The sequence below is a fragment of the Elephas maximus genome, chromosome 5 (genome assembly GCF_024166365.1).
Source record: "Elephas maximus indicus isolate mEleMax1 chromosome 5, mEleMax1 primary haplotype, whole genome shotgun sequence".
Lineage (NCBI taxonomy): Eukaryota > Metazoa > Chordata > Mammalia > Proboscidea > Elephantidae > Elephas > Elephas maximus.
This window is the reverse complement of record NC_064823.1, coordinates 115,427,386-115,454,017: the sequence shown is the minus strand read 5'-3', so window position 1 is coordinate 115,454,017 and position 26,632 is coordinate 115,427,386. Positions and strand designations below refer to the sequence as shown.

At 35.9% G+C, this 26,632-nt stretch overlaps 1 protein-coding gene and 1 pseudogene across 5 annotated transcripts; both read left to right on the top strand.

Annotated features, from left to right (window-relative positions):
- The first annotated feature begins 50 nt into the window (after positions 1–50).
- GUF1 (GTP binding elongation factor GUF1) lies at positions 51–25,977 on the top strand. Of its 5 annotated transcripts, none has more exons than XM_049886296.1 (17): positions 52–400; positions 4,180–4,291; positions 4,439–4,587; positions 4,866–4,946; positions 6,497–6,574; positions 7,388–7,471; positions 13,150–13,214; positions 13,741–13,944; positions 15,870–16,009; positions 17,167–17,290; positions 17,648–17,780; positions 19,217–19,360; positions 20,175–20,308; positions 21,896–21,997; positions 23,163–23,282; positions 24,975–25,011; positions 25,811–25,971. In XM_049886296.1, exons 1-17 carry the CDS (start codon positions 236–238, stop codon positions 25,946–25,948), a joined length of 2,010 nt encoding a protein of 669 aa, XP_049742253.1. In that variant the 5' UTR covers positions 52–235; the 3' UTR covers positions 25,949–25,971. The 5 variants fall into 5 exon arrangements, with proteins under 5 accessions (XP_049742255.1, XP_049742253.1, XP_049742254.1 ...); XM_049886297.1 differs by lacking the exon at positions 52–400 and adding an exon at positions 1,563–1,628; XM_049886298.1 differs by lacking the exon at positions 13,741–13,944 and having other exon boundaries at positions 51–400; positions 25,811–25,973.
- On the top strand, positions 7,480–10,910 carry LOC126077203 (tigger transposable element-derived protein 1-like; annotated as a pseudogene).
- Positions 25,978–26,632: the final 655 nt, after the last annotated feature.

The following is a 26,632-nucleotide window of genomic DNA, read 5'->3' as shown; positions in this document are numbered from 1 at the left end:
ACTCTCGCGACGAGACGCGCTGACGTCATGTTTGCGTGCGGGCGTCCCCATCATCCCCCGGAGTCGCTGGTTGGGCTTTGCCGTTGAACGCTGTTGACTTTCTCCTCCGATTCCGAGTGCTTGGTTGGATGTCGGCGGCGCAGCCTTGCCGGGGATGCCGTTGAAACAGAGAAGCCTCGGGTGATGGCTGTGTCGCGTCTTGGGACCCCTTCCTAAAGTCCTGCCGCCCGGGGCTATGTGGTTGCTCGCGGGCCGGGGCCCGCGGTGCGGACGCGCGCTCGTGCCGTGGGCCTCCGGGGCGGCGTGTCTGGGGCTGCCATGGCTGCGTTGTCCTGCGACTCGCGGGTCCACTGCCGAGCCCTGGGCTCCGGCTAGGCTCTACGGCTCCGGGGACCGCAAGGTGACCGCCTCCGAGTCTTTTAGCAGCCGCATATTAAAATTTTAGAGGGTGCTCCATTCTAACTTGGGAATGTAAAGGGCTTCCTCGGCCTCGCTGTGAACGCAGCTTGAGATTCTGTAAAGGGAGGCGGAGCAGAAAGCGCGGGCCCCCACTCACTAGTGTGACCATGGGCAAGTCACTAACTTCGTAAATTTAAGTTGTAACGGTGATAACCAACTCACTGTTTTTGCGAGGCCCTGATCGAAGCCTTTGTATTTATTTAAATCTCCTAAAAGCCTACTGAGGAAGCTGCTAGTATAATCTCCATTGTCTTGCAATTTATTGGTCATATGATCTGGACTTCAGCTTTTTGTGACTTTTTCATCATCTTAAGTGGGATACTGATGAAGCATCGGACTGTTATTTGTGAGGATTACGTGGTGTAAGGCAGGGGGCTTTTTAGTTCAATACCTAGAATACAAAAAATGTTGGCTGTGTGTTAGCTTCTGTGGTTTAATTCACTTTACCCCACCCAAAGCAAACCCAGGTAATTTTGACTTTCTGTTCTTGTTGTTGGGCAAAGCAGGGTGTAGGCATCTCTAAAAAGTCCTTTCTGATAATTGAAGAGAGATAGTTGAGGGGAAAAAAAAAGAAGTAATTGAAAGCGCAATATGAGAAACTGGAAAAAAAAAAAAAAGACCTTATGTATAATTAAGCACCGTTGGCCTTTTGTAAAATGCCTGTGGAATTTAAAATGAATTTATATTGCAATTCAAAGTTCCCCTAAAAAATGATGCAGTCCTTTTATACCCTTTGACTTGAACTGGGGGGGGGGGGGGGGGGTGTGGTCCACCAGGTCAACAAATCAAAATTCATCTTTTAGCAGAATTTCTTTCAGATATAGATGCACTTTATTGGCTTCCCTGTATTGGAGAACTTTAAAAAAGGAAATTTAAAGCTCATGTGAATTTTCTACTTCATAATCTCATGGGTTTTGCCCATTATGATTGTTATTGTTATTTGGTGCCATCAGGTTGGTTCCGACTCATAGTGACCCTGTGTACAACAGAAGGAAATGCTGCCTGATCCTCCCATTCTCTTGATCATTGTTGTGCTTGAGCTCATTGTCCCAGCCATTGTGTCAGTCTGTCTCATTGAAGGTCTTCCTTTTTTTCAGTGACCTTCTACCTTACCAAGCATGGTGTCCTTCTCCAGGGACTTGTCCCTCCTGATAATATGTGCAAAGCAGGTGAGACAATGTCTCTCCATTCTCACTTCTAATGAGCATGCTGGCTGTACTTCTTCAAAGACAGATTTGTTTATTGTTTTGGTAGTTTGTGGTATAGTCAATATTCTTCACAAGTACCATAATTCAGAGGTTTCAATTCTTCTGCCTGGTCTTCCTTGTTCATTGTTCAGCTTTCTCATGCATATGAGGCAACTGAAAACACCATGGGTTGGGTCAGGCACACCAAAGTCCTTAAAGTTACATCTTTGCTTTTCAACCCTTTGAAGAGACATTTTTGCAACAAAATTGCCCAATGTGTTGTTCGATTTCTTCACTGCGGCCTCTATGGGCATTGATTGGGGATCCAAGCAAAATGAAATCCTTGACAACTTCAGTCTTTTCTCCATTTATCATGATGTTGCTTATTGGCCAGTTGTGAGGATTTTTGTTTTCTTTATGTTGAGGTGTAATCCATACTGAAGGCTGTGGCTTTTGACCTTCATCAGTAAGTGTTTCAAGTCCTTTCTCTTCCAGCAGGCAAGGTTGTGCCATCTGCATACAAGTTGTTAATGAGCCTTCCTCCAATCCTGATGCCCCATTCTTCTTTATATAGTCCAGGTTCTCGTATTATTTGCTCATTATACAGATTGAATAAGTATGGTGAAAGAATACAACCCTGACTCACACCTTTTCTGACATTAAACCATGCAGTATCCTCTTTTTCTGTTCAAATGACTGCCTCTTCGTCTGTGTACAGGTTCCTCGTAAGCACAATTAAGTGTCATGGAATTCCCACTCTTTGCATTGTTATCCAAAATTTGTCATGATCCACACAGCCAAATGCCTTCACGTAGTCAGTAAAACACAGGTAAACATCTTTCTGGTATTCTGTACTTGCAGCCAAGATCCATCTGACGTTGGCAATGGTATTCCTTCTTCCACATCCTCTTCTGAATCCAGCTTAAATGGTAGTTCCCTGGTGATGTACTGCTGCAACTGCTTTAGAATGATCTTCAGCAAGATTTTACTTGTGTGTGATATTAATGATATTGTTCGATAATTTCTACATTTTGGTGGATCCCTTTTCTTTGGAATGGGCACAAATACGGATCTCTTCCAGTGGGTGGCTGTCTTCCAAATTTCTTGGCAGAGAGGAGCAAGCACTTCCAGCACTGCATCTGTTTGTTGAAACATCTCGGTATTTTGTCGATTCCTGGAGCCTTGTATTTCACCAGTGCCTTCAGTGCAGCTTGGACCTCTTCCTTCAGTATCATCGGTTCTTGATCATATGTTACATCTTGAAATGGTTGAATGTCACCCAATTCTTTTTGGTACAGTGACTCTGTATTCCTTCCGTCTTCTTTTGATTATGATTGGGAGAAATAAAATGTTCAGAATACAAAAACTGCACATTTTACCTGAATACCGGTTTTCAATAAACCAAAACCAAAAACCAAACCCAGTGCTGTCGAGTTGATGCCAACTCATAGTTACCCTACAGGACAGAGTAGAAGTGCCCCATAGAGTTTCCAAGGAGCATCTGGTGGATTCGAACTGCTGACCCTTTGGTTAGCAGCCATAGCACTTAACCACTATGCCACCAGGGTTTTTGTTGGTGATAAATGTCAGTAAAGTACTAAAAAAAAAAGATGTGTGCACTAAAAACCAGGAATGTTCATTTAAAAAATATTCAAAGGTTTTAAGTAATAAGGAGAAGAAAAAAAAACTTTGCTGAGGTGATCTTTTTTCACTTCCCAGAGAAGTTGCAAAGTAACAAAATTATATCTAAATTAAACCTTTGAAGACTCAATTAGAAGCACAAATTTTTAAATAGGTCTGATTCTGGTAACTAAATGTGTGATGGGGTCAGAGACTTTCCTTTCGTTCAGCTTTTTTGTAGCTCCTTTGACTCAAGAGGTTTTGTTGGACCAAGGCACGTTGAGGCTCTTCAGGAGTTCCAGGTGTCTTGTGTTCTCTGTTCATGAAAATACGTTCAGTTCCTGATGGGCCCTGTTGTGTTGTGCCATCAAGTAGATTCTGACTCATTACTAGAAAACCGAACCCATTGCCGTGGTGTTGATTCTGATTCCTAGTGACCTTGCACGGTAGAGTAGAACTGCCCCATAGGGTTTCCAAGGCTGTAGATCTTTACAGAAGCTGACTGCCATATCTTTCTCCACAGAAATGCTGGTGGGTTCAAACCACCGACCTTTTAGTTAGCCAAGTGCTTAAGCACTGTACCAGCAAGGTTCCTTTTCTGACTCAGCTTCCCAATACAATAGAGTAGAACTGCACTATATGGTTTCCTTGGCCCAACTGTAGGCAAACAAAGGATTTTATTTAGCGGTATGGTTGCCTTTGACTGAAAGAGATGTATTTGATGAGTTCTAGCCTAATATGTCCCTGTAATTTGAGCTTAGCCATACATCTCTTTATTTTCAGTGAAACAGTATAAATGCTAGAAATGAAATTGTTCAAAAAGGACTAAAAGGATATTCTTTGAGTTTGTATACTCATTTTGTATTATACAAAATTTATACTCATAAATGTAATATTACACTCCCCTTTCTAGGAAAAAATTGACATGTCTAGATTTCCTGCTGAAAATATTAGAAATTTCAGTGTCATTGCACATGTGGATCATGGCAAAAGTACGTTAGCTGACAGGCTTCTGGAACTAACAGGTATCTTCACTTTGTATTATATCCTTAATGGCAATGAGGAATTTGTAATTACTTTTACTATGCTTTTTTAAATTTTGGCTTTAATTTTTATATGCAGTATTGTCAATTTTTTAAGCCTGTAGAAATTACAAGTGTTTCTGTTTATAGGGACAATCGATAAAACAAAGAATAATAAGCAAGTTCTTGATAAATTGCAAGTGGAACGAGAAAGAGGAATCACTGTAAAAGCACAGACCGCATCTCTCTTTTACAATTGTGAAGGAAAGCAGTATCTTTTAAATCTCATTGATACACCTGTGAGTTTAATACTTATTTTGTATGTATATTAAAGTCAGCTTTGTACTTTATTTTTTGTACGTATTTCATTTTTTACTTAATATTATACACTTACCTTTGCTTTTATCTCAGTGTTCTTATGTTAATGTGAATTGTTTCACAAGTGTTGGCTAAAAAGAACATATTTAACAATTTTTGCCAAGTGGAGTCAACAAATTGGCCATAATGCCCCTCCCTAAAAGAAAAATTACAGCTAATATTCAGAGTTACCAGTGTTTTTTTTTCCACCCCACCTCAGGGCCATGTTGACTTTAGCTATGAAGTATCCAGGTCCCTCTCTGCTTGCCAGGGCGTTTTACTTGTGGTTGATGCAAACGAGGTAGGTAGTCTTCATTTTATGCGATATGACATGCTAGCTGATGATTTTAAGAGGTTTTCCTTAGACTGTGTTTTAGAAATATAGTTTTCTTTTGAAAAAAAAAAATAGATTTATTGTATGACTTAGCCAATATTGTATGCTTTGGTCCTGTTAATTTGAAATTATACTAAAGCATTGTATAAAACTGACTAGTTCGTCGTTTAAAGCGTGGATTCTCACAAAATTTGTGAGATTTTTAAAGCTGAACAGTGGAATTGTTCAAGAGATTGAAATATTTTTTGTTGAAGTATGTCATATTCATAAATACATCCTACCAAAAAAACAATTTTAACAATTTTTAATCCTTGATTGCCTTATCGATTTTTAACAGAACTTGAAAATGATCTTTAGTTTTGAAATGATTTTGGGCTATTTTAAGGTCATAATTTGGGAGTTATTAGGTTTAAAGAAACATGTTGACAGCATTACTAAATTTGGGGGGTATTAATGTCAGCCATAAAAATATATGATTAAACTGTTTAAAGTAAATTTTTGGCATACTTCAATTTCTCACAAACTCTTCCTTTAAACCCAAAGATTTTTTTTTTCTTTTATTTTTTACCTGTGTTAAGCTTTCCCTGATCCTGTCGGGAATGCCAGTCTCTACCTTATGAAGATAGTACTGGGCTTTATAAATGGCACTGGGTGGTACAAACAGTTTGCGCTTGACTGTTAACCTAAAGGTTGGCTGTTCGAACCCACCCTGTGGTACCACATAAGAAAGTCCCGGTGATCTGCTTTATTAAAGATTACAGCCAGGAAAACCCTGTGGAGCAGTTAAGCTCTTCAGCACAAGGGGTTGCCATGAGTAGGAACTGACTGAACAGCAACAGGACTAGATTTTGATGGGGGAGCAGTAGGGGTGGGAAGACTCATAAACTGTGTCCTCTAGTAGGCTTTGAAGTCCTGAGGGATCGTGTTTCCTGTTTGTGTCTTCAGTGCCTACCACAGTGCCTGGCGTAGAGGAAAAAAAAAAACCAAAAACCCATGGCCCTCAAGTCGATTCTGACTCATAACGACCCTATAGGACAGAGTAGAACTGCCCCATAGGGTTTCCAAGGAGCGGCTGGTGGATTCAAACTGCCAGTTTGATTAGTAGCCTGAACTCTTAACCACCATGCCACCAGGACTCTAGCACAGAGAAGACCCTCCAGTGAGTGCTTCCTGAACTGAAAGAATTATCACAGGGCATAATCCAGATACATGGAAGTATGAGTACCATAGTTTGTCCTCTACCTCTGCACGAGGCTACTATATCAAGTGTAGTAGAATGTCTGTGGTCCACACTGATTGCTGTGATTACTGCTTTACCATCAGCTGACTTTGTTTTGGCCCCAAGAGATAAACTGGGGAGAGAAGTAGGAAGGGCATATATATGGCATTCCATTGAATTTTATTATTAAAGTGGCACAAAACTTCAGTTTTGATAAAATATATGGAATGGTCTTGAATGGTTTTGTGACAGAAGGTTAGAATGGTCATCTTGGTATCTTGTGTTTTGATATTTTCAGGGTATTCAAGCCCAAACTGTAGCAAACTTCTTTCTTGCCTTTGAAGCACAACTATCAGTAATTCCAGTTATAAACAAGGTAATTATGAGACAACAAATGCTATTTGTTATTTCACTTTTTAAAAGTATATTTAGTATTTGAATATCATGTGCACTATTTTTCTTATATGCAGGATCTCCAGATATTTATCAAATACAATGGTGGGATTTATTTTTTTGACTTACATGTGATAGAATTGCAATTCAAACCCCTGTAGCTTTGCACGTAGTCTCCCTGCACTACATGAAGTGATGGAGGACGATTTCCATAGTAACAGGATACAGGACAGAGAAAATATGCCTGTTACACTAAACTATACACAAAGAAAGAGAAGAAGCTTATGATCTAGGAGCAAACAATACAGCGCAATGCGTGAAACCTAACAGTTAACTGCTAAACTGAGAGCTGTTGATAAACCTCTACTTCTATGTTTTAAAATTAATAAATTAAGAATCTTTATGTAAAAATATGTTCCACTAAATAATACTTCTTGATTTTAGAGCTAAATTTAAAAGAAGCAAGGCTGCTTATAGTAAGACAGGTTATTATCACACTTAATGGTATAATGCTGATGTATGTCTGACTTATAAAATCACTCCACATGGTGCTAATTGAAAAATTGTTATTGAACTCTTCTTCCACCTTGAATAATCAGACATGCTCTGCTATTTGACCTTTCTTCAGTGGTCATATTTGTTAAATTAGGTTGCTTGTATCTAGGTTATTTTAATATTTTTGAAAAAAATCATAGGTCAGTTAGATTAAAGCAGACAAACTTTTAGCTATCTTCAAACACTGTTAATACATAAAACATTTTATTAAGATATAATGGATTTTTTTTTTTTTTTTAAGATAGATTTGAAGAATGCTGATCCTGAAAGGGTCGAAAAACAAATTGAAAAGGCCTTTGATATTCCAAGTGATGAATGTATTAAGGTAAATACCGTTTTTTGTAGACTATTGGTTATACTTTTAAAAATCTCAGGTACTTGGCCTAAGTGAAATTTCATAGTATTTGATAGCCTGGTATTGTGTACTATTTTTATAGCTTAATGTCACTGCTATTTCATTTGAGCCTTTTCAAAAACCTTTATTACATTGTCAAGACAGATAGGAATTATACGGTACCAGTTTTAGGAAACAGTAGATTTTGTTTATATCAAAGTTAATACCATTTTAAATTCGAATTTATTTTTAACCTTTCCAATGATAGTTTGAGTGTTAAATAGTCACAGCCAAACTGTGCTGTGCTGCATGCTAGTGAGTAAGTATGTGGGTGCAACAATGTAACATTTAGCTTCCACTCTCAATCTCATTTGGTTTTTGAAAACACAAGTTTTAGGTGGTGAAGTGTATTTGTTTAACCTTACACGATGGATTATTACAAACAACTTAGTAATAACTGATGCAAGCACATTTTTCCCTTGGATACATAGAATTTAAACGGTTTATTATGAAGAGGAACATTTTAAGGCGGTCATTGGAATTATGGTTTCATAACTTAGAGTATATTATATTAAAGTATACTTTTGATTTTAGTAAACCTGTACAAAATTTATTCAGATGTTTATTTGGTATATTGCCAGCCAGAGGCACAGCAGTCAACAAGACAGACAAGACCCCTGCCTCCTGATGTCTATATCTATATTGTACTTGGAGAGTCAGTTAATAAGTAAAGAGTAAGCATAGTGATTATTGAATAGGACAGATGTCACAGAAATTCATTCAGCACACGGTATTGTTCTAGATGGAATACCATAGTTAACAAGTGGAACCTCCCTGCCACCTCCCAACCCCTATCCCCCCAGAGAGATGCTATAATGCAGAGTAACTTAGGGAAGATTTCTCTGATGAGGGAGCATTTGAACTGACACCTGAAGAAGTTAAGATAAAGCATTCTAGGAAGAGGGAGAAAAAGTGCAAAGATTCTAAATTAGGAAAAGATTTGACACGTTTAATGAACAGAAAAGCAAGTTAGATAAGATGGCTTTGTACGGTAGGCAGATAGCAAGTCATGCTGGGACTCTTACTGTGATAAAGAGTTGGAAAATTATTCTAAGATAATGAAAAAATTTTAAAGCAAGATGGGGACATAAGCTGATCATTCAGGCTGCCTTATAGAGAATGGATTAGAGCAGGACAAGAAGAGATACAGGGAGACCAGCTAGAAGTAATAGCCCAGGTGAGAAATGATCTTATCTAAGTCTGTGGTGGAGAAGTGGACCAATATGGTGTATATTTTGTAGGTACAGTAGATTTTCAGATAGGTTACGTGTAAAGAAGACAGGGGAGAATGAAGGTTGACTTGGAGGCTTTGAGTTTGAGCAACTGGTTCAGTGGTGTTATCACTTATTAATATGGAGAGATCTAGGGAGAAACAGATATGGAGGGTAAACAAGAGCTTTCTTTTGGACATAGTGAATTTGAAATGTCTATTAGACATCCAAGTGGAGATACTGTATAAATATACAAATCTGGCATTCATGAAGAGTCTGGTTTAGAGATACATATTTAGGATTCATCAGCATATAATATGGTACCTGTGTTTAAAATCATGGAAATGGATGTGATTTCCTAGGGAGCAAATGTACGTACAAAAGTGCTCCTAGAACTTAGACCAAATTATTGTCAACGTTTAGAGTGTTAGGAGTAAAAACTTGCTAAGGGTTGGAGAGAGTATATGATCCAAAACAGAAGTGTGGGAGGATTGACTTTTCAGAGAAGTGGGAATACTCTATAATGAGAGAAGGCCAGGCTGTAGGTACAGATGTAGAGTTGTTTCTGTATTTAGACGAGGGACTTTTTGATGTTTTCTGTTTCCTTAATGAAATAAGAGGTGAAGTTATTAGCTGGGAGTGAATTGGCCAGAGTGGAAAATGTGTGGGTTGATAAGGAAGGTGGTGTCAAATAATCCTCTTACAGAGTGGTATTGTGAATTTACTGGAGGACATGTGCTGAGACTGCTAGGAGGTGCTAGGTGCCTGTAGAGATCTGTGGTCATAAATTCGTGATAAACCATCCAGGGCAGTATGCACCTCACTTTATTGCATTTTGTTTTATTGAACTTCTCAGATATTGGGTTTTTTATACATTGCAGGTATGTGGCAACCCTGTGTTGAGCAAGACGGTGAACTTAATAAATGTGTGTGTTCTGACTGCTCCACTGACTGGCCATTTCCCTGTCTCTTTCCCTCTCCTCTGGCCTCCCTACTCCCTGAGACAGGACAATATTGAAATTATGCCAATTAGTAACCCTACAATGGCCTCTGAGTGTTCAAGTGAAAGGAGAAGTCTCATATCTTTCACTTTAAATCAAAAGCTAGAAATGATTAAGCTTAGCGAGAGAGGCATGTCAAAAGCTGAGATAGGCTGAAAGCTAAACCTCTTGAGCCAAGTTGTGAATGCAAAGGTAAAGCTTTTGAAGGAAATTAAAAGTGCTACTCCAGTGCAGTGAACACATGAATGATAAGAAAGTGGAACGGCCTTACTGCTGATAGGGAGAAAAGCTTTAGTGGTCTGGATAGAAAATCAAACCAGCCACAAAACTCCCTTAAGCCAAAGCCTAATCCAGAGCAAGGCCCTGACTCTCTTCAAGTCTGTGAAGGCTGCGAGAGGTAAGGAAGCTGCAGAAGAAAAGTTTGAAGCTAGAAGAGGTTGGTTGATGAGGTTGAAGGAAAGACACTATCTCCATAACATAAAAGTGCAAGGTGGAGAAGCAAGTGGGGATGGAGAAGCTGCAGCAAGTTATTTAGAAGATCAAGCCAAGGTAATTGATGAAGGTGGCTGCGCTAAACAACAGATTTTCAGTGTAGATGAAACAGCCTTATATTGGAAGAAGATGCCATCTGGGACTTCATAGCTAGAGAGGAGAAGACAATCAGTGCTTGATTTCAAAGCTTCAAAGGACAGGCCGACTCTCATTAGGGGCTAATGCAACTGGTGACTTTAAGTTGAAGCCAGTGCTCATTTACCATTCTGAAAATCCTAGGGCCCTTAAGAATTATACTAATCTACTCTGCCTGTGCTCTATAAATGGAAGAACAAAGCCTGGATGACAGTGCATTTGTTTACAACATGGTTTACTGAATAAGCTTGCTGTTGAGACCATATATATATATATATGGTCGTATGAGTCGGAATCGGCTCAACAGCAACAGGTTTGGTTTGTTTGGTGATTGAGACCTATTGCTCAGAAAAAAAGATTCCTTTCAAAATATTGCTGCTTATTGATACTGCCCCTGGCCACCCAAGAGCGCTGATGGAGACGTCCCAGATTAATGTTTTCATACCTGCAGCCCATGGATCAAGGAGTAGTTTCGAATTTCAAGTCTTATTATTTAAGAAAATACATTTCTTAAGGCTATAGTGCAGTGGTTAAGAGCTTGGCTGCTAACCAAAAGGTTGGCAGTTTGAATCCACTGGCTGGTCTTTGGAAATCCAATGGGGCAGTTGTACTCTGTCCTGTAGGGTCCCAATGAGTTGGGATTGACTCAATGGCAATTTTTTTTTTTTTTTTAATAGCTGCCATAGATAATGATTCCAGCTTTGAATCTGGGCAAAGTCAATTGCAAACCTTCTGGAAAGGATTCACCATTCTAGATGCCATTAAGAACATTCATGATTCATGGGAGGACGTCAAAATATCAACATTAACAGGAGTTTGGAAGAAGTTGATTCCAACCTTCATGGATGACTTTGAGGGGTTCAAGACTTCAGTGCAGGAAGTAACTGCATATATGGTAGAAATAGCAAGAGAACTAGAATTAAAAGTAGAGTCTGAAGATGTGACTGAATTGCTGTAATCTCATTATAAAACTTAACAGATGAGGAGTTGTTTCTTATGGATGAGCAAAGAAAGTAGTTTCTTGAGATGGAATCTACTCCTGGTGAAGATGCTGTGAACATTGTTGTAATGACAATAAAGGATTTAGAATATTACATAAACTTAGTTGATGAAGCAGCAGCAGGATTCGAGAGGATTGACTTCAGTTTTGAAAGAAGTTCTTACTGTGGATAAAATGTTATCAAACAGCATCACGTGCTATAGAGAAATCTTTCGTGAAAAGAGAAGTCAACTGATGTCGCAAACTTCATTGTTTTATTTTAAGAAATTGCCACAGCCACTCAAATCTTCAGCAACTACCGCCCTGATCAGTTCAGCAGCCATCAACATTGAGGTAAGACCCTTTGCCAGCAAAAAGATTACAACTTGTCGAAGGCTCAGATGATGGTTATCATTGTATAGAAATAAAGTACATTTTTTTTTAAGACATAATGCTATTGTATACTTAATAAAAAAAAAAAAAAAATAGACCACTTGAAAAGCCTGTTGTGGTTGAGTCGATTTCTACTCATAGTGATCCTACAGACTACAGTGTAGTGTAATAAACATATACATGCACTGGGAAACCAAAAAATTTATGCCTCACTTTACTGCAATATTGGCTTTATTGTGGCGGTCCGGAACCAAACCCACAATATCTCCAAGGTATGCCTGTATTTGATTTTCCCCAGTAATGTTCAGCTGCTCTCTATATAGACATAGAAAATGCATATGATTAGATGCAGTCAAGGTTAGGGTTTTGTTAGCTGCTTATGACAGGGAGAGAATAGAAGGTGGTTCAGCAGAGTGATACTAAATAAATAGTCTCATTTGAGAAGGATGGGAAGGGAGTGGGGTGGGGGGCTAATATATAAAGAAAAAAGTAGTACGTTGATGAGTTAGAAGTTGTGATCTTAAAAGACTATTTATTACAAAGAAGGTGCTAGCTAGAGTTGAAAGCAGCACTCAGTAGGGGGTGATCTTGCTCCCCAAGGAATAATTGGCAATGTCTGGAGACAATTTTGGTTGTCGCTACTGGAAAGGGATATGCTATGGGCATCCTGTGTAGAGGCCATGGATGATGCTAAGCCCCACAACAAAGAACCATCCAGTTCAAAATGTCCACAGTGCTAAAGTCAAGAAACCCTGGCCTAGACAAGTGAGCTTCAGTAGTAAGAGGTGGTATTCATTGGATGGATTTTGAAATCAAGATTTCAGAGACAGTCCCTTTATCGGTGGTGACAGAGATCGGGCATGCGTATGTGGTTTGAGTCTTTTGGCTTGTGTTTTTGGTGTGAGAACAATGAAATAGTAGGACTAAGCCTTACAGTTGCATGTATGCCGTCCACACACACAGAATATATATTTACATGTTAAATGTTATATATATAAAATATATATTTTTAGATACATATATATGAGAGTTAGTTAAATTACTTGGTTTTTCAGATGAAATTGAAGCTGCAAGTAATATATGTGTTGGTCAAAGTCATATATTCCATGCAGACTTATATTTATTACCCAGATTTTTTTTTTTTTAACTTAGTCCGTTGCTCTTTTAATTCCATAAACAGAATGTTCTTATAATTTAATCTTAGAACCATAGAGCTACCTAACTATAATGGAAGGTCATTTGTCAATATGCTATGTTTTTCCTCCTTTTGCTATGTTCTTCAGATAAATTGATAACTCTTAGAATTCTTTTTTCCTTCTAATAATAGATCACAGTCATTAGAATGGAAAAATATAGTCTTAATTTTAAATGCTTATTTTGTCGTATGTATATTTTTAGATTTCTGCTAAACTTGGAACAAATGTTGAAAGTGTTCTTCAGGCAGTCATTGAAAGAATACCCCCGTAAGTATTTTGCTATTTTTGTACTGTTCACTTACATTTAGCAGTCCAAGGACCATCAGTGTGATCTGTTATTTTAGTGGATATGACAAATGTACTCTTGCAGTCAGTGATAATAAACTTCTGATTTATATTTAGTAATATGTAGATGGCAAATACGGTACAGTAAAATAAAAGAAAAAGCAAGTATGAAAGGGATATCGTCCTAACAATCATTATAATAGACTTCAGGACGTTGGCAGTTATTGTTCTTTGCTTTAAAACTGAACAGAGATATCCTGTCAGTTTTATAAGTAATTTAAAAACAATCATTTCTTTTAAACTGAAGATTGGTTTAAATCTAATGTAAAAACAGGCAGTATGCTTATTTTATAGAAAGGTCCTTTTATTTTGGCTGTTTGGAAATAGTCGTTCTTATGGTTGAATAAATACTAGTACTAGAATACATTAAACATATTTGAGTTGAAAATAGGCATTTTAAGATTTTAATTTAGTATGTGTGCATTTGTTTTTGACTTACTCTTTATAGTCCTCAAGGACATTGCAAAAATCCCCTGAGAGCTTTGGTATTTGACTCCACCTTTGACCAGTATAGGGGTGTGATAGCCAATATAGCATTATTTGACGGAGTGGTTTCCAAAGGAGATAAAATTGTGTCTGCACATACTCAAAAGATCTATGAAGTTAACGAAGTAGGAATTCTGAATCCTAATGAGCAGCCAACTGATAAATTGTAAGTAATCTCTATTAGTAATTAGAATAAATTTGTATGTTTCTATTCTCTGCCACTTTTCAACTTGGTATATGCATAGAATGATCCCAATTTGGTAACTTAAGGAGCCCTGGTGGCGCAGTGGTTAAGAGTGATCCCAACTTGGTAATGGGTGGCACAGTGGTTAAGAGCTCGGCTGCTAACCAAAAGGTCAGCAGTTTGAATCCACCAGCCACTCCTTGAAAACCCTATGGGGCAGTTCTACTCTGTCCTATGGGGTCGCTATGAGTTGGAATTGACTTGAAGGCATGGGTTTGGTTTTTTGTTTTTTGTTTTTAATACAATGAATGCTCTGCCAAAAGGAATCTCGTAGGTGAAGGATAGTAGAAACTTCTATAAATTTAAAAAATAATTGATATATTTTTATTCCTAATGACTAGTCATAGCTAGACATTTGATTTTTTATAACTACATTTTTTAGCATAAAGGTAGTATAGAAAGAGTACCAGGGTGGCACAGATAGTTAAGCACTTGACTACTAGCCGAAAGGTTGGCAGTTCAAACCCGCCCAGAGGCACCTTGGAAGACAAGCCTGGTGATCTGCTTCCAAAAGGTGACAGCCTTGAAAAGCCTGTGGAGCAGTTCTATTCTGCACACATGTGGTCGTCAGGGGTCAGAATTAATTCAATGGCAACTAACAACGACAACTATATTTTGCAACATAAAGATAGTGTAGAAAGTGATAACTTTAGTGTGGAATTCATGGTAAAACCTTGATTAACTAGAACTCGTGGGGAGTGGGGTTAGCAAGGCAGTGTGCATTAAAATATTTTTTTTCTTACTGAGTCGGAATTGACTCAATGGCAACAGGTTTGGCTTTTTTTTTTTACTCAATGTCAGGAGCCCTGGTGGCACAGTGGTTAAGAGATTGGCTGCTAACCCAAAAAGTTGGCGGTTCGAATCCACCAGCTGTTCCTTGGAAACCCTATAGGGCAGTTGTACTGTCTCTTATGGGGTCACTGTGAGTGGGAATCAACTTGACGGTCAACAGGTTTGGGTTTTTTTGGATTTTCCTCTATCTCAGGTACTAATTAGATAGATGACCTTGGGCACATTGTCTTTGATTCCTCTGTAAAAATTGGGGGACTTGAACCACATGATTATATAGGTCACATCTGAGAGTTTTCTGCTGTATGTCTACAACCAGCACTGTTTTGCTGATTACGTTTTTTATTTGATTGAGTCAGAACATCTTTTTATTTTACTCCAATATGTCTGAAATCTATATTCTGCCATACATATATTGAGTATCACCAAACCTTTGGTTAAGGTTTCTATACCTCATTCTAAATGTAAATGAGTTTTTTAAGATGTAGAATTCAAAAGTGTAGGGAATCAGTTGAATTTGTTCTGAGACAAGATATGTTCAGGAATTTGCTTTTTAAAAAAACAAAGCTAAAACTCTGAAATCTTGAAAGTTGCTCTTTTCCTACAAGAACAACATCAAATAGATGTCAGATCTGTTGAGAGTTCACAGTTTTCTGCCTGGTCAAAAATATATCTTCTTTTTTTCTTAAAGCACATTTGTAACACAATTGATTAACAAGGTAGACATTATAAAAACTGTTTTGTGCTTCCGCACATACCAGTCTTACTGTGTTTACATTTCAGAATCTGATGTTTCATTTGCAAGTGGGTTCAGAGTAATGAAGAAGGCCTTAAGCTTGTTCTGGTGCAGAAATCCTTGGTCAATGGACTATAGGGATGGTGTAGTTTATGGCTGATAATTCTTAGAGGTTGAGAACTGATACGTAGCACTTATTTTCAGTTTGACCAAGTTTTGTTTGGAAAGTGTGTGGTAGTTTTCTGGGAAGGTGGAACTAATTATGGTTATGAACTTGAAATATAAAGATCAGTAAATATTTCCATATAATAATTTTATTTAGATATGCAGGACAGGTGGGCTATCTGATTGCTGGGATGAAAGATGTCACTGAAGCGCAAATAGGAGATACATTATATCTACATAAGCAACCAGTGGAGCCCTTGCCTGGGTTTAAATCAGCGAAACCAATGGTATTTGCAGGTGAGGAGCTCACAACTTTGAAGGATGAAGGCTAAAATATTTTAAAAATAAAAGCCTGTGCAATGAAACAAAAATTACTGATTAAGTAACTGCTAATTTTTTTTTTAATGCCAGGATAATGTAGTTTTTTTTAGTTGATTTTTGTGTGTTATTTACATATCAGTTTATAATTTCATATGTAATGATGAAACTTTATATGGAGATTATTTCCTAAATTCTTAGAACTTCTTAAGAAACAGACTTGGAATTCAGAACAGCATCGTAATATGAATTTCCTTTTTGTTTCTCTAGGGCATTAGTCCAGTTTATACTTGAAACCTTTTTCTCGTTAGGAAGTTTTTATTACTAATTCTCAGTAGACACTGCTGAATGCCTTATACTGTGTTATAGTCGTATACATGTGACAGAATAGTGTTGCCTCATGTATGCATCATTCAGAACCTTTTATTACTGAGTGGTATTACAGACTTTTGGAATATGAAGACTTGATTGAAGGTCGTCATCAACTTACTCTGTACTGAGTATCCCTCCCTTATTTTCCTCCTTGTAAAATCTCACACTGGGAATTAAGAACTTTGTTTATCCCCACGTTTAGCAAAGATAGCCATTTGGGTTTTGGAGGACTTGAGAGATGTGGGCTTCAGAGGTGTTAGATGCAAGAGAATCTGATGAATCAGTAGTAACTCCTATAATTTCTGACAGTGTCTTTAATTTTAATAGATAAACTGTCTGCCTTAGAGATTAAAGAGTTTAGTGTAGTTTTCATTTCTATTACTGTTTTTAGATACTAATAGAGTTTCTTTGTGGTTGTAGATTGGCTTGCACTTTTGTTTTTTTAAATGAACACGATGTATTTTCTTTATAGGCCTAAGTCCCATGATTGTTTAGATCTTGCAATTTCCCTATATTTTTGTAAATGCGTAAAAATATCATTTGGAGTGTTAATCCAGTTGTAAATTCATTAAAGGCTCATGACTTGGAAGATACTTTGAAACCAAAACAATATTCAGATTTTTTAGCAAACCATTATTTTGTCAATGAAATAACAGGAAAAATTTAAAAACTACATGATTAATATTGAACTTGGCAGCACTGCGTATTAGATTAGGGCTGTAAACAACTTATCACGTTGTAATTAGAATTCATTGTGTCCCCAGGAATGTACCCTATAGACCAGTCTGAATATAATAACCTGAAGAGTGCTATAGAAAAACTGACTTTAAATGACTCCAGTGTAACAGTTTATCGGGATAGTAGCCTTGCTTTAGGCGCTGGCTGGAGGTAAGATTCATTCACATTGTAGAGTCCCATTTTTATAGTAAAGTTTAAATGGTGCATTGCTCTTGAACATTTCTAAAGATAAGTTCATATTAGTGTAAAAATGAACTAAAACAATTCATCTGCCTGTTTCATACCATGGATTGACATCTATAGGTAAGTTTTATAGTGATTTCGAATAGAATCCTAATGGAAGATTTGAATCTTATTTAATAAAATTATGCTAGCATTTAATTATGATGTGACTTGCTTGAATGCCTCTTTTGATATCACTCTTCCCTCATAAGTAACAGTGTCTTTATCAAAGAAAATAGAGCCCATGGGACATACACATTCTGGAGTTTGGCTTTTTCCCCCCAGGTTGGGATTTCTTGGACTCTTGCATATGGAAGTTTTCAACCAGCGACTAGAACAAGAATATAATGCTTCTGTTATTTTGACAACCCCCACTGTTCCATATAAAGCTGTTCTTTCATCAGCAAAATTGATAAAGGTAATATATTTAGTACTATTGTGAAAACTGTAGAACCGTGTGTGTGTATGTGTGTGTATGCATATGTGTATGCAGAATGCAGCAGAAAAATTTTAGTATCCAATTAGCTAACTTGCTATTAAAACTAATTAGATATTTACTTTAGATTGGTTTTAACAAAAATTACCTTATAGATAATAATGGAGGAACTATTTGAAAACTGTGGTATTTTTACACAAATATATACCTTCTGTGTTGGTTTGCTGGTTGCAGCCCCCCCCACCACCCCCCCAGGTATTTTTGTGAGCACACTTTGCTAATTTTTTTTTTTTTTTTTTACAAAACCGAGGAAGAGGATTGGCATGGCAGTGCTTGTGAGGGTGCCTCATGGGGGGAGGGCACGACTGGCAAACAGACACAGAAGGTGCGCATTATTTGTGTACAAATGCGGTAATTTCTGCAATATTTTTCCTAACCTGATAATAATCATCAGACTGTCAACACTAGTCTGTTACTAGTGTAACTAGTGAATAAAAACTAGAACTAGTGATGACAAATACTGTTCTAAATCCAGATCAAGGATGAAAAATATCACTTAGGTCATAGGTAATTTATAAGAAGTGATACAATCTTACATGGCAGTGGGAAATTTTTAGATTTGACGTTAAAGAATTGAATTCTATCTAAGTGGCAATCTGTTCATTTTGAACAAATACAAACTTTAACACATGTAAATATTTTCCAACAAAATCAAGAGTTAATTTTAGTAATTGTAGTTACAGTAAGAACTGTAATTGTAATGTCTTATGAAGAGCAGATTAAAACATATTCTTCTGTCATACTTTTCCTAAACAGTACATGAAATGTATTGAGTAAATATCAATAACCAGAGTATATTATTTTGAAGCAGCTGTTGTTAATGTTAAATGATTATAATAGGAATTTTTTTTTTTAACTTAAAACATGTTAAGATAATATAGGCAATCCCCGGGTTACAAACACGATCCATTCCTAAGTGTCTTTAAGTCGGATTTGTAGGTAAGTCAGAACAGGTACATACGGTTCTTAATTAGTGTCAGTAAAATGTTTGTCTTAGTATATATTTTACGTTATGATGCATATAAGACATTTAAGAAACACCTCCAAACTGTGCAGTGTTTTCATGAACGTCAAAGTAGTATGTGCATTTGTTACCATGAACCGTTGTATTTAACTCTAACGTAACAGGCTTTATGGCCGTCCTTAAGTACGAGTAGTCTGTAAGTTGGACGTTCATAACCCAGGGACTGCTTATATTGTAATTTTTAGGAATTCTTTTATATTTTTATTGATTCCAACAAATTGAGTAACAAGATAAATTCCAACATATGCTATAAATTAAAAGTAAACTTTTATGAAATGTGATAATGATTATATTAAGATTTCTTTTTAAGTGTTGATTTTTTTCTAATTTTTAGGAATATAGAGAAAAAGAAATTACAATCATCAACCCTGCACAATTCCCTGAGAAATCAAAAGTAACAGAATATTTGGAGCCAGTTGTTTTGGGCACTGTTATCACACCAGATGAATACACTGGAAAAATTATGATGCTTTGCCAGGTATAAATGTAATCCAGTTTACTACAAAAGTAGCTTTTAGTCCTCTGAAATAGTTGTTCTCAGCCCAGAGTTTGAAAAAAATTTTCCTCTGCTGAGCACATTGAACTTAATATTTATAAATATATCTATATCTGCACACACACACACAAATTGTTGTAAATAAGAAAATGTAGTATTTTTTATTATCTTGTATTAATGCACTGAACTGATATTTTAGCTCAAAAGAAAGAAATTTGATGTTTTATTTATCCTGAGTACCTAAAATTATAACTTTTTTAAAGCCTGCTTGAGTACTTGAAATTGAATATAGTTTCAGAGACAATTACAATACTTTAAGGACTGTTAGATTGGAAGGCATTCTTCATTTTCTTTATTGAAAAGAACTCTCAAACCGTGACTAGGAGACCTTAGTTTGAATTGTTTTCACGAACTACATTTTATCTTCAGTCACTCAGTTTTTCTGGACCTATATTTCCTTACTTAGGAAAGGAGAAACTAGGACTTGGATTTAAATATAGTTACATTTGATTTATTGTTAAATGAAACACTGTGTAATTAGAAAAAAAATTATTAGATAAAAAGAATTAAAAAAGTTTTGGTAACAAGCATAAAACAATTGACATACAAAATGGTTCTCCGTATACTTAAATATTGACCACAAGATTTTACCAGACTCTTAAAAGAAATACTCCGTAAATTTTCCCAGTTTGTTGTCAGGATTTGTAAGGGAATTTGCAGCTTGATAATTGGTTTCTGTCCACTTAAATCAATATTTGAATAGGTTGTAATTAAGTACTTCTTTTCTCCTTTTTAGGCTCGAAGAGGAGTTCAGAAGAATATGATGTATATTGATCAACACAGAGTTATGCTTAAATATCTCTTCCCTTTGAATGAAATTGTGGTAGATTTTTATGATTCTTTGAAATCCCTGTCTTCTGGATATGCTAGGTAAAATTTAATGGAAAATTCAAATGCCTGGACAAATTTTTGAAATATTGGCCACCAAGAGTATAATAATACTTGACGTATTTAACAATTGTAGCTGCCTTGAAGACATTTGAGAATCAGACTCTAAGACTGGACAGGCTTGGAGCAGCAGCCTTCCAGGGGTTACAGAGTACTTGTAATTTGGTCAGGGAAAATGAGTCCCTTGGATTCTTCTTCAAAATATTTTTAATGAAAATATTTAAGGTCATCTTTATGACAATTGTTTTATTCTATCTTTTCATAAGAATTATATACGATTTTAAAAGCTGCTATGATCTCTGGGTTGAAATGTATTTTCATGCTATGTAATCCCAGTAGCATCTATGTACATTTAAAAAATACAGATACTCATCAATCTGTGACAAATTTAGGTGTGCCCTGGCATTTGTGAACTCTGTAATTCTTTGGTCTTCCCAGTACGAAAACCAGTCTCTTTTTCTGTAGGAGCACATGGAGCAATAGCCTCGTGAAAGTGAAGAGAAAGTTACTATTAAATAACAAAGCATAGCATTTTGGTAGTATTTTTTGTCATGAGAACCAGTTTATTTTATGATTAAGACAATAAGAACATACATGTTCTTGTCCATGATTGGGAAGACGTGTAAGCAAAATAGAAACTTTCTCTTTAGACTTCAGTTAAATATTTAAACATGTCTGTTTGGATTAGCATTGCAAGCTTTGGCTATGTTAATAGTAATAAACCAAACCCATTGCCCTTGAGTTGATTCAGACTTATGTGGACCCCCATTACAGAGTAGAACTGCACCATAGGGTTTTCTTGGCTATAATCTTTATGAAAGCAGATCACCAGGCCTTTCTTCCATGGTGCCACTGGGCTGACACTTATTAAGTGCTTATGTGTGCTAAGCTAGGCTGTGTTCTAAACACTATGTATCAGGCACTGTTCTAAGTGTTTTACATGCATTAACTCATTTAATTCTCACAAAAGCTTCTGTGAAGTTTGAAACTAAATAGCCATGTGTGAAATCTAAAAGTCTTATTTATTAATGACTGTTTTACCAAGTCTGAAGCACCTACTTAAACATATGGTTGTTCTTTATAATAAAAAACTAAATCGAAACACAACTCATTAATCTGAGAATGACATATATATAGTACTGTCTGTAGACAACCAGCTGCTGGGAACATGGGGAAGAAGATGACATTTGCCTTCAGTGGGCTTTCTTTTTTCCTGATCCATTTTCCTAGTCTGGCTTACCAATTTCTTGTTCTTCTCCCTCTGGAGCATGTTCCCCTTGCTTCCCCTCACTCTCTCCTTCTCCTACCGTCATTAACATCCATCATTATTTTGCCCCTTTCATAAATGTAAAAAAAATGAAGTTTGCTACTTTCTCTGAACATTTAGATCCATTAACCTGAAACTGTATTTAATATTTTGATGGAAAGTTAGATCTTTTTTGCGGGGGGAGGGAGGTAGGTAATAGGGAAGGGTAGAGAAAAGATGTTTTGAAAAGGTTAAAAAAAAAAATCTCCTTAGAAAATAAAATGTTTATCTATGACTTGGAGTTTTTTCTTTTTTCTTGTTAGTTTTGATTATGAAGATGCAGGTTACCAAACTGCAGAACTTGTAAAAATGGATATTCTATTGAATGGAAATATTGTAGAAGAGCTAGTAACTGTTGTACACAAGTAAGTTAAAAAAAAAACTAATCATGGAATATGAAAGTAATCAGTTGTGATAGGTTGTCTACAGTTATTGGTTGCTCTTTATTTCAGCAGCTTCATTTTAAAAACTTTTAAAGGTACTTAAGTTTCCCTATACTAGTTTTTCTTTGTATTCTTTTTCCAACTTTCTTTTCCCAAACTGTTAAAAATATAAAAGGAGAATAAATTATGATAGCCACGTAGACTAGTTACCATGTAAACACGTTTCCCTTACCATGTAAGACAAAAGGAAAATGTTTTTTAAACTTTATAGTGATAGAGTTTAGATTGAAAAGTTTTTTTTATATTCATAAAACATAATGAAAAATGAAATGCCCCACATTTTCATGAAAATGGAGGATTTATTAAAAATTATGGACACCCATTAACCTATTTTTTTAAATCATTAACACCATATTGTGGAGTAGTAACTAGTGACATAGAAAAACATCTACATTAAATAAAAAAGCAGAATATCATACATACCATGACCCAAATTATAAAAATTAAATATAAATACATAAAAAAATAGTGCTATGCACAGTAAAATGACTAGACGGATACATGTTTAAAATTGTTATTAGCTGCGGTCAAGTTGGCCCCCAAGCACTGCCCAGTCCTGTGCTATCCCCATGATGGGTTGCAGACCAGACCATTGTAACCCACGGGGGCTTCAGTGGCTGATTTTCCTAAGTAGATCAGCAGGCCTTTCTTCTCGTACAATATTAATGGTGGTCTTCTATGGATGAAGGAATGGACATCAAGAATGGCTTTCATTTTGTAATTTATGTTTTTTCTAAATTTTCTGTACTGGATTTATATATCTTTTTTTCTTTAATCACTTATATTGAATATAATTTTGTTGTTGTTTTATATGCACAGTGTTTTCTCAAAATAAGTAACAGAAAAAGCTCTAGTTGAAACTGCATAATTCAGGGAATGGAAGACATCTTGAAAACTTTCAGATTATACATCATTTTTGCAATCAGAAATCATACATGTTCGCTGAATAAGAGATGTTTGTGGTAAATGAGTTCTATTTGAACTTCTTTAAGAAACCACTCTTACATTGGGTATACATAGGGACTAGAAAGCTACTTTAAATATTCTTATCTGGATTATGTAAGGAGTTTTATTTTTTCTCTCTCAGGGACAAAGCACATTCTGTTGGCAAAGTCATATGTGAACGTCTAAAGGATTCTCTTCCCAGGCAGCTGTTTGAAATTGCAATTCAAGCTGCTATTGGAAGTAAAATCATTGCAAGAGAAACGTGAGTTGAAATTTATTTTTGTTCCCAGGCTTGTTTTAGGAATGATACACCAATGATAAACCAAAGAAAACATAAAATAACATTTTTTTTTTTTTAAGCTTACGTATAGAAGCTGTATGATAGAGCTTGTTGTTAGGTGCCATTGAGTCAGTTCCGGCTCCTGGTGACCCTGTGTACAACAATGTAAAACTGCCCAGTCCTACGCCATCCTCAGAATCATTGCTTTGTTTGAGCCCACTGTTGCAGCCATTGATCAGACAATGTTCTGCTGCTATTCATAAGCTTTTCACTGGCCATGTTTGTCAGGAGACTGCCAGGTCCTTCCTAGTCTGTCTTAGTCTGGAAGCGCCACTGAAACCTGTCCACTGTGGGTGACCCTACAGATTTGAAATACTGGTGGCATGGCTTTCAGCATCGTAACATGCAAGCCACCACAGTACAACAAACTGACAGATGAGTGGTGGATGGTAGAGCTACATGACTCTTATTTCTACTAATCTATCAATGACTGTCAACTTTTAATTACTTATATTAATGCCATTGGGTGATGTTATTTAGTTATTTGAAGAATTGCTTTTATTTCTACTCATTTGATGTTAACCCAGTTTCCTGAGTAAGGGAAATTAATTTAGTCATTTTAAGTTTTTATGGCTTTATTTCTTAAATTATAAGCCAATTGGAACTGGAACTGAAAAGTTTTGGAGACAGTCTTCCAAAAGACAAATTATATATATATATTTTTTACCTGACTCATTTACCACTTCTCCAGAGCTAGGGAGGTTGTATTATCAGAAATGTGAGAAAGGAATGCTAATATTATGTTAGTCTTTGTATACAGTTATCATTTTTATATAGGAGATATATATGTTGGGATAAATTTTATGCATATATTTACAATAATTTCATTTCCTAACACCGCTTTGTTTCAGTTGGTTAGTTAATGTTTCCTGAATACTCACAGATTAGGCAGAGTGGAGTTGGTAACCAGGGGACATCCTGGAAAGTGCAATTTAAAATAGCCGATAATCATGCTAACCTAAGACTATTGAGGTAGAATACTTCCAAGGAAAAGAGAGATATCTTCCTATGGAATGCATAAAAATTGAGCTACTTAAAATTAGAGTGATCTGTAAATTTCTCAGAAACAAAATTATAGAAATAGATTAATTTATAACTGCTTGGGTGGCTGTATTAAAGTTAGTTTCCCCTGCAATGAATTTTATAAAAGCCTAAGTCTAGTAATGCTGTTTATATTCCTAGCCACTTTTGACCAGTGTGCACTGAAGTTATTTAGTGAAGACACAATAATCATTTTTAATTAATTTTTTTAGAATAGTGGTATTTTTAGGTTGAGGCAGAAACAGCCTTTTGTAGTTTCTGTAATCAAAAGTCACACCATGCTCAAATATTGCTAATCAGGCCTGACTACCACAATCCTTGACCTTTTTTCCTTAGTAAAATGTATATATATATATATTTTTTTACTTACGTTGAATTCATTTGCTATTTTATGCCAAGTACATGAAAGTAAATATGACAGCGTTTGAATTATCTAATTTTGATTAGGCAATTTTATATAGGTATGACACTATCCTTAGAAACCTTCAGTAAAGGGAGATTGCTTCTGGAGATAAAGTACTTTTAAACAATATAATGAGGTTATATACTTAAACAGAATTTTCTCTTTTACAGGGTGAAAGCCTATAGAAAAAATGTTTTGGCAAAATGTGTATGTATTTCTTTTACTCCGTAATAATATATCTACTTTATGGGCTTAAAACCAAAGGGCTATAAACTTACTATTTTCATTATTTATTGGTTTATTGTGTTTATAATATCTTTCATCTCCAGTTTTCTTTTTAAATGGGCAAATTTCAGCTTCACCATCACAGCATGTTCATTTGACCATATTCTTTTTTTTATCTTATTTATAAAAATTCCTTATACACAATACTATATAAGAAAGGATTTTGTAAATTATTTCTGTGATCAGGGTGATACGTTTTATTAATTTATAATGAAAGATTTTGAAGACAATGGGTTTATCTTAAAGTGGGAAGAGTATGGGATTGAGATTCACCTTTCCTACATTGCTGAGTTTGCGATCTTATCTATATATCAAGAAAAAAAAAGTTATTATGGGAATTAAATGGTAAAATGCTTTTTCAGAATGCTTAACATAGCTGTCACATTTATGCCTATGTAAGAGTTTCCAGATTAGATGACAGCTTTGTAATTCAAAATTTGAAGCCTTGACTCAGGACATTGACAGTTCTTCCTGAGCATACACAAGTAAAGCCTTTTTCTTTCTTTAAGAAGGTAGTAAAATTAGGATTAAGTAGAAAGGGGATTAAAAAAAAAAAAAAAAGAAAGGGGATTAGATAGATAATATTGCAGATGTCTACCTTCTGGATATAGTTTATATAAGGCTGTTTTGATTGTATTGATGTTTCTATATGTAATTGTACTTTTTGATTGTATTTCTGTGGACTGATTTGAACTTAAATTTTTAAAAAAATATTTTACAGTATGGTGGTGATATTACCCGAAAAATGAAACTTCTGAAGAGACAAGCAGAAGGAAAAAAAAAACTGAGAAAAGTTGGCAACATTGAAGTTCCAAAAGATGCTTTTATAAAAGTTCTGAAAACACAACCTGATAAATAATTGGTAGGAAAATATAAAGAATTTTCATAAATAAAATTTTTGTATCCTTTAATTTTTCTTAGTATTTATATTAGCATATTGGAATTATAAAAATGTCCTCCCCCTCAATAAAAATTTGCATGTTACCTTCAGGGTTTTCAGGTTTAAATAACTGCTGGCTTTTCTTTGAAAGGGAGCAGTGTGGTAGCTAAGAGCCTGGATTCTGAAGGCATATTGTGTTGTCTCAGATTTCCTATTCTGCCATACTTTAGCACTGTGACTTTGGCCAGATTACTTACTCTCTCTTTGTCTGTACCTCTTTAATAAAGTCCAGATTATAATACCATTTACCTCCATAAGGTGCTTGTGAGAATTAAATGAGATGATACATTTAAAATAATCAGAAGAGTGCATGGCACCTAGTAAGTGCTCAGTGAATCCTGACTGCTTTGTTTTATGAGTATTTTTTTTTTTCCTTACTTACACTAAAAGGTCCTGTACTTAAAATTTGTCTAGGTAAGGTGAGTTTCAAATTTACCTTAAGTTTCAGGGGTCTTAAAAAGTGGCGAGTGGCCATCTAAGAAACAACTATTAGTTTCATCCTGTCTGGAGAAAGAGGAACACAGAAACCTAAGACTCAATGAAGCAATTAGTCCAAAGAACTGATGGTGCCTGGCTACCACTACCAACCACTCTGACCGGGAT